Genomic DNA, 11,291 nt, shown 5'->3' with positions numbered 1-11,291 from the left:
GTGCCCCGGCTGCGCGCTGGCACGTGACGACCCGCCGCCACACCGCCGTTGCACATCACACGTTGATGACACTGTCTCTGCTCTGATCGATCGACTGATGTGTCCGGAGCCTCTCCTCCATCTGGTGCAGCTTGTCCTGCATCTGACGAAGCTGAGGGCACGGCGGTGCATTAGCCGGCGGGCCCCCTGCGTCGGACAACACGAGAACGGTTAAGATACCCTCCCGTGGTATGCGATATATATGATTCGTTATTTATATGTATATGGAAATGTATACATACATATATATATATATATATATATATATATATATATATATATATATGCATATTGTTGTGTACGTGGAAATGAAGAAGATCGCTAATTCCGTGCTAGCAAGTTCTTCAAAAGTCTATCAAATGTATGAACGCTAGAGCAGCAGCATGCAAACAGATGTGGCAGTACAACTTATGATCAATTACTATTCAATGGGCTTTCACATCGAAGCGTTGTGGAATTTGTGCTGTTACAGCGCAGAACTGTTCTATAAATAGATGCATCGACATATTGAATGTTGGCGAAGCTAGTGCACCCTCATTTGTCAGGACCCAGCATGACTATGCTTTGCTGATCTGTCGGCTGTGAATTAATGGATAAAATATAAGTGAATTCGCTGTCGGAGCGAACCTCGGTCGCTCAGCTAATGGTGAACCGCGTCATGCGTGCATGACGCGATGTGTTTCCTCAATGTTTTACGAGGTTCTGAAGCCCTTGTTGCTCGTATATCCTTGCTTTCTTTGTCCCCTTGGGGAGCTTTTGCAAGAACCAGTCATCATCGTGAAATTTTGGTGAAAATAGACTTTTAGAATCCAAAACAAAAGTCCCCGCATCTGCATCTATTTTTGGTGAGCGGGAGAGGAGGAAGCGCGGGTCTCCGCGCCTCGGTCTGATCTCGCAGACTGCCCAGCCTGCACCCCAGCCCGACAGCGTGACGTGAGCCCACCTCCTCGTCCTTCTGCTGGAGCATCTTGTCCTTCTGCTCGGTGTCGCCGAACGTCTGCGACTCCCGCTTCAGCTTGGTGCGCGACTTCATCGCCATCTGAGAAATCTGCGAGATGCACTGGGTGCGGAAGTTCTCGTACTGCACTTCCTGCGTCATGTCCTGCCGGAAAGCGTATGAAGGAATGTGTTCCGTTGTCCCCTGGCGCAATCGCACTGGTCGTGCCAGCCCAACACACAAGGAAATTACTGCAAACACGATAAGGCCAGGAATAAATGGACAGTGGCTGATCAGGACGATTTAGATAGCAACTGGCTCCGGCGATGTCTGTGAGTGTAGACATTACAGTACACTCTCCCTAAGTTGTAGCGCAGGCAGATACATGTCTATTCCTCATGTCGAAAGGCAGCGCCAATACGGTCGTATCTAATGGTCTGAGGCCGGCTCACCGCCTGTGCCCACTACGCTCGGGCTCGGTGGAGCCGGGTCGCGTCGCTCCATCACGGAGGGAGGTGACCCCATCCTGGAGCGGGGCAGACTGTCCGGTGGCCAGCCACTCTAGTGGACTGGGACCATCCCGCCGCACCGGGCCTGACGTCGGCCGCCCACCTTGAGGTCGTGCATGTGCGTGGAGATGAGCATGGTGCGCAGCTTGACGAAGTCGCAGTGCTGGTGGTTCTCCACCTCGACCACGCCCCAGGGGTACTGGCGGCCGCGCACTCGCCGGCCAGCCACGTCGATCACCGTGTTGGAGCCGATGACGGCGAACGGAAAGCTGGCCTTCAGCTCCTGGTCCTGCCGCTTGAAATCGGCGTCCTCGTCCGGGTCGCACTCGGGGAACTCGTAGATCTGCCGGCACGCGCACCAGTGAGCCCGGTGGCGGCACAGCTCCCCCGGTCTGTTGGTGGTGTTGGCGGTCTGTTGGTGGTGTTGGCGGTCTGTTGGTGGTGTTGGCGGTCTGTTGGTGGTGTTGGCGGTCTGTTGGTGGTGTTGGCGGTCTGTTGGTGGTGTTGGCGGTTGTTGGTGGTGTTGGCGGTCTGTTGGTGGTGTTGGCGGTCTGTTGGTGGTTTTGGCGGTCTGTGGTGGTGTTGGGCGGTCTGTTGGTGGTGTTGGCGGTCGTTGTGTGTTGCGGTCTGTTTGGTGGTGTTGGCGGTCTGTTGGTGGTGTTGGCGGGCTGTTGGTGGTGTTGTCAGGTCTGTTGGTGGTGTTGGCGGTCTGTGTGGATTTGCGGTCCTGTTGGTGGTGTTGGCGGTCCTGTTGGTGGTGTGTTGGCGGTCTGTTGGTGGTGTTGGCGGTCTGTTGGTGGTGTTGGCGGTCTGTTGGTGGTGTTGGCGGTCTGTTGGGGGGTGTTGCGGTCCTGTTGGTGGTGTTGGCGGTCTGTTGGTGGTGTTTGCGTTCTGTTGGGGTGGTGTTGGCAGGTCTGTTGGTGATGTGCTGTCTGTTGGTGTGTTGGCGGTTGGTTGTTGTGTTGGCGGTCTGTTGGTGGTGTTGTGTGGCGGTCTGTTGGTGGTGTTGGCGGTCTGTTGGTGGTGTGGCGGTCTGTTCGTGATAGTCTGTGCAGTGTTGGAGTGCCAGATCAGCCGGGCCGAAGTGAGAGCACACGGATGGCGTCGGGGATGGCATGGTTCTGCAGGGACCCTGAGCGTCGCGCCAAACACATGCAGCCTCCAATGTCTTTCACATGAAGAATGTCCTGACCTCGATGCTTAACACTGCCGCACCAAACACCTGCTGGCGCGGGCTGTAGCGGGATGTGTGCTGCTGCAATCGCTGTAGCAGCACGCAACAATCGCGTTGTTTTCATTGTGGTGTTCTGCCTGACGATCTATGGACTTTCAAGTTCACGCTTACCTCAATTTGGTTGTCTCGTATGTCCTTCATCATGTTCTCCTTTAACCGCTTCGTCTCCTTTCTCGTCAGCACGTCCGCTTTCGCTATGACGGGAACCAGGTTCACTTTCTTGTGGAGTCGCCTCATAAACTCGATGTCCAACTGCCGCAATCTGCCAGCGACGTGCCGTCGCATTACTTAGCTTCGGAGACGGGCCATGATGCTGCGTAAGTATGGCGCCTGACACTCCACGGTGCTCGGTTTCACAACGGACAGAAATAACCCACAGAAGAGCCTAAAAACTGTGCCTGGCGTTGCTCCCACTGCCGCCCACCTCTCAGCTGAGCGGTTATTCCCGTGGAAGACAGCAGGGCTCAAGAGACACCAGCTGTTCTCCTTAGGCTAATGGCTACGTCACGGTCCCGACAGCGGAGCAAGGCCATGTCCCCCAACACATTAGAAGAGGTCACGCTTAGGTAAGAGAGGCGCACGGACGTCGAGGCAGCCCTTCGCAATTCGTGTCTGTGAAACAAACCTCGGAAGTTTTTGCTCACCATCCCGTTCACGCATACAGCAGTCGGCATACAGCAGTTACATAAGCATACAGCACACAGCTGGGTTACCGCCAGTCAAACGCTCTGGACTTTCATTAAAGACCTTTATTTCGTAACCAGTCATAGCCCACATGATAGTGCTCGGCTCGAATGTCGACTCACCCGTGGCCATATGGCGGGATGAAGTAGAGACAGCAGTGTACCCGGTTATCCTGGATGTTCCTGCGATTCAGACCGCTTTCATCCTGGAAGTACTTGTTGAACTGGTCGTCGATGTACTTCTCACAGGCCCGGTAGCTCTCTTCGCAGTTCAGGGCGTCCCCGAAGCCTGCGTGACGGGGATAGTGAGCTGGGTCTCGCACAATGTCGCGTGTTTCGCCATCGGCTGGATGAGCCGTCGTAACAGCGCACAGATGACAAAAGCGGCGTCAGGCCTAAGGCTATACTAACCGAGATCAGAGCATATGACGGTATGATATACTTAAGCCCCGTTCACGTTTGTTTGCACATAGAATGCCTACCGCAGAGCAACACATATAGGGACGCTGGTAGCGCTTATAGGTTTGGTGGCGTGATGTAAAGCCAGCTCACTGTGCCTGATAATCGTATAAGTCACGTGGTGTAATCCGTTGATCGCGGCACGGTCGACCACGCGGTGTGTCAGCTGGCACCATCATCTACCGCCGAGACAAGGCGCACGGTGCGACGACAGCTGCTGGAGCTCGACGCCGCGGCTCCTGCGTCTGGTAAGGGCAGCCCGTCTGTGTGGAGCGCCCACATCGGCTAGCTGTTACAGCTGGGTGGCGGGCGCGCCGCCGGGATTGGCTACCTGGCGTGTCGACGACCGTCAGCCGCAGACGCACGCCCTTCTCCTCGATCTCCATTGTGCGCTTCTCTATTTTGGTCGTCTTGTTCACCCGTTCTGAAACAGAGGCATGACATTGACAAGTCGGCATAGACACGTCGCAAACAGAGGGGGAATGGAGCGGGCGGGCTCGGCTGTCACGCGTGGGCTGGAGTCTCAGCCGAGCTCACGCCCCGTGTCCTGCACCGCCGCAGCAGCACCGCGCGCCGAGGCACTCAGTCTCTCATGGGGAGCGTGCGGCGCGTCTGCCACTGCCGGCCTTGGAGCGGACTCGCCTGCACCAGCAACGTCGTCCAGAGTCGAGCAGACCGCTTCACGAGCGGCCGCCACGGCCGGCGAGGAGAAAGGCACGGTCGCGTCAATGAGACGAGCCGGCAGTGGCAGAGTGGCGCGAGGCCGCGGCCGCACCGTTGTGAGGTGCTCTTCGGGCGGTCTGGCGCAACAGATGCGAGCCAACAGCGTCGTTACCGAAGCCCCATGCCGTTTGTGGAGCACGGCTCGGAGAAACTAGACGAGTATTTGCGCCGCGGCCCGTCAGCCCGCGTCAGGCTGCCCGCCGGGCGGCAGAGAGCCAGGTGGTTCGTCAGGGCGAAGCACTCCGTGGCTCCCAGCACCGGCAGTGGGGCGAGTATCTGTCCCGCAGCCCGCCAGCCCGCGTCAGGCTGCCCGCCGGGCGGCAGGGAGCCAGGTGGTTCGTCAGGGGCGGAGCACGCCGTGGCTCCCAGCACCGGCAGTGGGGCGCGGCAGTCATATTTCCGGCAGCTCGTGTCATGCGAAGCGCGTCTCTCGCGCGCCTCGCGGCCCGCCGCGGCCAGGTGCCGGCCGAGGGGAGCCTATTTGCGTCGCTGCGGGCTGCCGGCGCCGTCAGCCCCCCCGACGCCGCGCACCGCGCGGGACCGCGCGGGCCGGGCCTGCCCCCGGCGTGCCTCCTGTCCGCCAGCGACGGCGGCGCCGGCGCCCGAGACGGCGCTGAGAGCACGGCGCAGAGAGGCGCCGTTGTTCTGGGACAGAACTATGCCTCAGGCACATGTCAGGCGGTAGCCAGTCAGGAAAAACAATCACTTTGGCTACTGACACCGTGCGTGGGTTCGACTGACACCGTGTGACACCGTTCGATACAACCATGCCACAACTCGAAGTGCCACTGTAGGATAGGCTCATAGCTGGGCAGTAGGCACCGTCACGCCGTGCACTAACCAGCAACAGCCACAAGGCTGCAGCAATCTCGGCCGCGGCTAGAGCATGCCGCGGAATGCTCCCGATCAGATATCTTCATTGTGTAGGGGCCGGGCGTCGTCGAATTAACGCCGGCACCCGGCGCGTCCCTGCCAAGGCCGCCCGTCCACCCGCTGCAGGTGAGGTCCCGCGGAATGGGCCGGACGCCGCGCACGGCAATTGTCTGCCGGGCTGACTGTCAAAACCGGACACCGTTGCACTGCGACCTCCCAGTAATCCCGACATTGCGGGACTAAGCTGACTCACTGCTCGGAAACTTGATATATCTCCAGGCGTACGGTCAGAAGTGTCTGACGGTGACATCGCGCGGCTGCCGGCGCTGGGGCGGGTCGTCCTGTGTCGGCGATGCCGTGCCAGGGCGTTCGTGCCCAAGCAGGGCGCGGGAGGGCTCCGCCGGCCTTGTCCGGCTCGCCGGGAGAGAGGCGGCCGCCAGAGAGGCGGCACGCTTCGGGCGGGCGGGCCGGCCAAGTCACGAGCCACCCGTCACACCAGGTCACGAGCCACCCATCAAACCAAGCTGTGAGAGCGGCTACCACTCGGCGCGTGCGGTCACGACCCCCAGGTAAAAACCCGGACGGTCGGGTCACGGACGGACGCTCCAGACGCGGAGCCACGCGTGTGCCTCCTGAGCGACACTTCATTAGGTCACGGCGCAGCCACGGTCTGAGAAATGGCCACCAAGTCCCGACTATTCAACCATCTAGCCAAGAGGTTCACAGAGTGAGAAATGATGGAAATAGCTCCAGAACAACACATGACACTGGCCATCCATCAGCATCAAAACCCGGGTGACCTTTTGCCTCCCATCTGTGTCGGCATCCCAGCATCTCCCATCGCCTCTCATTTCCTCAATCGCCTCTCGTCGACTCCAACCGCTCCCCAACGCCTCCCACCTCCTCCCATCGCTGCCGTCGCCGTCTTAACATCGCAGGGACGGCGGGCCTCGACCGTCCGACAGAGAGGATAGCCTTCGCTTCTCCAACAGAGACGACAGCCCCTGGTCCTCCTGCAGAGAAGACAGTCCTTGATCTTCCTGCAGAGAGGACAAGCCTTGATCATCCGGCAGAGAGGACATCCCTGCTCCTTCAGAAAGGAGGACAGCCATTGATCCTCCGGCAGAGAGGACAGCCTTTGATCCTCCAGCAGAGAGGGCAAACAACCCTTCATCCTTCAGCAGAGAGGACAGCCCTTCCTAAGTCCTCCAGCAGAGAGGACAGCGCTTGCATCTTCAGCAGAGAGGGCAGCCCTTGATCCTCCGGCAGAGAGTTGTGCTCCTGGCCTCTCCTGCAGTCCTGGCAGCACTCGGCCTCCCAGGAGCGCAGGCTTCCTGGACGGGCCGAGGGGCCGCGTTAGGGGGCCGGCTCCCACGGCCGGCGGGCGGCCGTGAGCGGGTGACCGCGCCCATTGCCAGAGCCGGCCGCTGCAATCAATAGCCTCGGGCTGGGGCCGGGGCCGGGGGCCGGGGCCGGGCCGGGCCGACGCTGCTCGCCTTTCACGCGGCACCGTCAGCACCGGGCCACGAGTCGGGGGCGGGGTCGGCCGGCCGGCCGCCCGCCCGCCAGGCCATCCGCCCACCCACGGGTCCCGTGTCGCACCGTCAGCAACATTCCGCCGACCTCGTGTTTCGCGGCGAGAGGTCAGCGATCGACCACGCAGCTGAACAGACTCCACGGATAGTGATCGATAGCTAGGGCAGGCCCTCGAACGGCCTCGTCAGTTTGCTATCGAATATCTAACGTAGTTGGAGCGTGTATTCCCTGGGGGATGTTTTGACTCTACAGTGTCCACCTTGCTCCCCAAGCACCATGTACGCATCAGCTAAAAAGTCGTCCAAAAACACCCAAATGGCGCACATTTTTTGTATTTTTTTCGAAAACCTGCTCTTGTTCTTCCACAGCCGCTACGGGACTCTGCCGCCGTAATGCCTGGTCGGTTGTTGAGCATTGTCTAAGAAGTTGGGCACATCTGGGAGCCGTTCACCTGCGGCGGAAAACCTTCGGAAATGTGTCGATATCAGAGCTCATGACAGAGCAGCAATTACCTGGCGTTGCAGTCGCTCAAGTAGGTCACGCCATAGCTGCTATCTCAAGTCCTGCTTGGTATTAAACAAAATATTGCTGTAGGGAATGGGAAAATACGTGGTATCTGTCATCTGTGTGAACATTGCTGCGACTATCATTGCGGTAAAAATGCACAGCATTTCAAGTTAAATGAAACAAAACTTAGCCAATTTCATATTGATTTCATTTAGTTCGGAGTACGTGCCAGACTTCGGCCATTTTTGTACTCTCTTGTTCGTAAGTCGTATATCAGTCGTGGACGCTTTGGTGAAACTTGTCGCTACACTGTGTGATTATGAGAGCAGCCGTATTGAAACGACGTGAGTGAAAAGAAGGTAGGCTGATAAATGCTCCGCATAAAGTTGTGCCCAGTATTGATATCTATTGCGCGTTCTACTAAATGAAACTGCAGGGCTTAGGCCCAAGTAACGCCCACACTACCGCAGGCTCCTCCCCCCCCCCCCCCCCCTTTCCTCCTAGGCTGTCGGGTTCAAGACCGAGGAACGTCATGGCAACGCGATAAGTTCTTTCGCTTCAAATGCAACTCGAGCTGCCTGAGGCGGTCTGTTCATCGAGACACACGAGATAGCCGGTTGTCCGTCGCAGGGCCTCGGCTCGCTTGACGCTCCTCTGGGCCGGTGCTGAAGCAGGCCTCGTCGTCACCGACCTGCATAGGAGACACGGCCTTGCACCGACCGGGAAGGCGGGCTGGCCCTGCGACGACTTTCCCGTCACGTGACCGGGCCAGCCGCGCGCGTGACGTGCGCCGGCACAAGGAAGGACCGTCCGTTTCCCGGACTGCGGGCGCGTTTGTCGGACGGTGTCTGGCGCAGGTTGGCGCAGAGGCGGTATGACAGAATCTGGCTCAGGTTCGGGCAGGAACGGTATGACAGGATCTGGCGCAGGTTCGGGCAGGGGCGGTATGACAGGATCTGGCGCAGGTTCGAGCACAGACGGTATGACAGGATCTGGCGCAGGTTCGGGCAGAGGCGGTATGACAGGATCTGGCGCAGGTTCGAGCACAGGCGGTATGACAGGATCTGGCTCAGGTTCGGGCAGGAACGGTATGACAGGATCTGGACCAGGTTCGCGAAGAGGCGGTGACAGGATCTGGCCCAAGTTTTCGCAGAGGCGGCGTGACGAATCTGGCTGAGGTTCGCGCATAGACGGTATGACAGGATCTGACCCGGGTTCGCGCAGAGGTGGTATGGCGCAATCTGACTCAGGTTCGCGCAGAGACGGTATGACGAAATCTGGCTCATGCCCGCGCAGAGGCGTTATGACGGGATTGGGCACAGGCTCCGTATGACACAGTGGTTACTGTGTTTACGCGGGAGCCGTATTATGAGCCAGCTTGCATGATATGTGCAAAGTTGCAGGTCGAATGTCGAAATTTCGTTTTGCCTTTAAAGGAATGCATACATTTGAAGATGAATAAAACATATATGATGAAATAAGCTCACTTATAACCATTGGTATAATTTAAAGTGGAAAAGGCTGCTATATACAGTACTGTTTAGTAAATACGCTCCTCAATACGCCTTGCTTTGACTACGTCATCGCACCTTGCACAACATTTATTGGGAGCGAATTCGCGGCCGTTATATTTAGAAATTGTGCTGACGAACGCCAGATATGAACGGCTTTCCAAATATATTTTTGGCCCCGGTCGCCGCATGGCCAATGGAATGGCGGGATTTGGATGACGTTATTATAGTGCCATGGATGTCTGGGTGACCCTGAAATGGTCTCGCAATAGCCTGCACATCTTCGCAGCATGTAGTTCAGAAATTAGAACGGTCTAGGTCTTAAGACGGGCAGGCCTGTGAACTGCACTGAATGATCTTCAAGATGGCTTTTTCAGGTCAGACCCCATACAAACGTGGAACACTCTTTAATTCAAATCTGCATTGCGGCGTGCAGCTTTGAACTTGGTTACAACAATTTACAAGCTAGCATTTTTAGACAGGGAAACAGATTTTGCGCCAAATCTGCAATGTAAGGCAAACCTGGGGCATACAGGAGCGACATCCACCGTTTGTGGCCAGGTTCATCAAAGTACTCAGTAAATGTTGCTACGTAAGCGATTTTGTGTTGTGATAATGTACTCACTTGTCATTCCATGTGTGTGGTGTTTAACGATTTTGTCCCGTCGGGACAAATTCACGAAGTAAAATAACGAATAGGTACAGTATGATCAAATAAAAAAAAAACACTTACATAGCAGCATCTATCAGATACGTTGATAAGTCTTACGACAAATGGCGGGTTTGGCCCCGGTTTACAACAGTATTCGTGCATTTTGGATTTGGTACCAAAGTACGTGTTCCGTTCAAAGCTCATTTTATTTTACACTTACGCTCACCTCTCCTGTCGCTTAAGATTTCATTAAACACTCATTTACATTCATCCACACTGTGTGCGTTGTAGTCAAAACAAAGCTACATTAAGGACACCTGGATACCTCTTCCCTCATTTATCTGGACCTCCTGCCAGGAGTGCTTCGGCAAGCAGCGATTTATTGCATTATGTTCCACACTATCTCTACCACCCATTAGCTCGATGTCCGACTGGGACAACGCCCTTAGAAATAATGCATTGGTCGGCGCTGATTTCATCAGACTCACCCTTGGGGTCAGAGAGTGTCCTGTCCTTGTAGAGGTCGGTGAGGAACAGGCTGTTGATGAGAGTGGACTTGCCGAGGCCGGTCTCGCCGACCACCATCAGCGTGAAGTCGAAGCCGCGCTTCACCGACTTGCGGTGCACCTGCTCCGGCAGCGTCGCGAACCCGATGTACTCCTTCTCGTCCTGGAACGGCGTCAGGCGACGGTCGGTGCCGCCGGCTGGGAGCTGACGCCGGCCGGGGCTTATCACCACCGGCAGCAAATTGACGAGCCATGCAGAAATAGCGAACCATATATTGTTAGAGAATTGATGCGAAGGTGCTGACACCCCCGGCGGGGGCGATTTGATCAGCCGATTTCGCGATAGACCGACCAGTGGGGCGCCGATCACTGCCATCTCTTGCATTTCAACGGAGAGTAATTGGCAAGATCACCCTAGACTGTAAATCCGATCTCTAAATAAATACGTAATCACATGCTTAGGGGTCATGCCCTCCGTCATTTAAGAGAGCGATGATGGCAGAATGCAAATAAAGCTCTTTACAGCTTCAAACAAATCAGCGCAAATGGGAACAGATTAGTGCTCGATTCATTCATGTTCGCCCTGCCAGACGGTCTTTGATTATACCGGCGAACTGGCTCCATCGAAACCGACTGGACACCGCCCTCAGCAGAATATGATAATTTAGAGGAGGAAAGATCAAAGCGCTTGGCCACGAGGTGTCCACCTCCTCATAGACACCACCAGCATATATATAATTGGATTTTAACCAGTAGCTGATGTGATCTTGCCGAGGGTTGCTTGCGTGGCGTTTGACAAGTAATTACATGCAAGAACGGAAGAAAACATCGCGAGACGTGAGCTTAAACTGCAACGGCGGCCACGTCTGGGAAATACCTCCTTGTTCAGGCGGCTAACTTTCCTGGAAACGGATGTGAACATAGTGCTAGAAGACCTGACGTGCAATCTGGTGCAATGCTACCAAATTGCAACTGTGAGTAGACAAACGGGGGTTTTGATTTATATGGCCTTCCGCCGCTAATAGCGGCAGGCTTTAAGAGGGTGATGCTACTGTCAGTCACTTCAGTGCGAAGGCATGCAACCATCTGTGGATGTCAACGCATATGTTGCACGGACTCCTG

The 11,291-nt window shown here is 56.3% G+C and overlaps 1 protein-coding gene across 1 annotated transcript; it reads right to left on the bottom strand.

Moving 5' to 3' along the window:
- Positions 1-8: 8 nt before the first annotated feature.
- On the bottom strand, positions 9-10,545 carry LOC119111451 (septin-4-like). The gene is made up of 8 exons (XM_037235267.1): positions 10,522-10,545; positions 10,152-10,332; positions 4,193-4,285; positions 3,526-3,691; positions 2,831-2,981; positions 1,589-1,828; positions 983-1,141; positions 9-151 (listed from the first exon to the last, which is right to left on the bottom strand). The coding sequence occupies exons 1-8, from the start codon at positions 10,543-10,545 to the stop codon at positions 56-58; spliced, it is 1,110 nt and encodes a 369-aa protein (XP_037091162.1). The 3' UTR covers positions 9-55.
- Positions 10,546-11,291: the final 746 nt, after the last annotated feature.

This window comes from Pollicipes pollicipes, unplaced genomic scaffold (assembly GCF_011947565.3).
Source record: "Pollicipes pollicipes isolate AB1234 unplaced genomic scaffold, Ppol_2.1 Scaffold_7261;HRSCAF=8764_pilon_pilon_pilon, whole genome shotgun sequence".
NCBI classification, from domain to species: domain Eukaryota; kingdom Metazoa; phylum Arthropoda; class Thecostraca; order Pollicipedomorpha; family Pollicipedidae; genus Pollicipes; species Pollicipes pollicipes.
Note: the sequence above shows the minus strand (reverse complement) of the source record. Positions and strands in the feature narration are given on the sequence as shown.

Excerpts from the sequence above, each read along its gene's own strand:
- LOC119111451 (XM_037235267.1), bottom strand. The coding sequence starts at position 10,545 with ATGGCAGTGATCGGCGCCCCACTG. Across the intron at positions 10,333-10,521 it reads CAGTGATCGGCGCCCCACTG|GACGAGAAGGAGTACATCGG; the intron begins GTCGGTCTATCG and ends ACGCCGTTCCAG. Across the intron at positions 1,829-2,830 it reads TACGAGACAACCAAATTGAG|ATCTACGAGTTCCCCGAGTG; the intron begins GTAAGCGTGAAC and ends GCGTGCCGGCAG.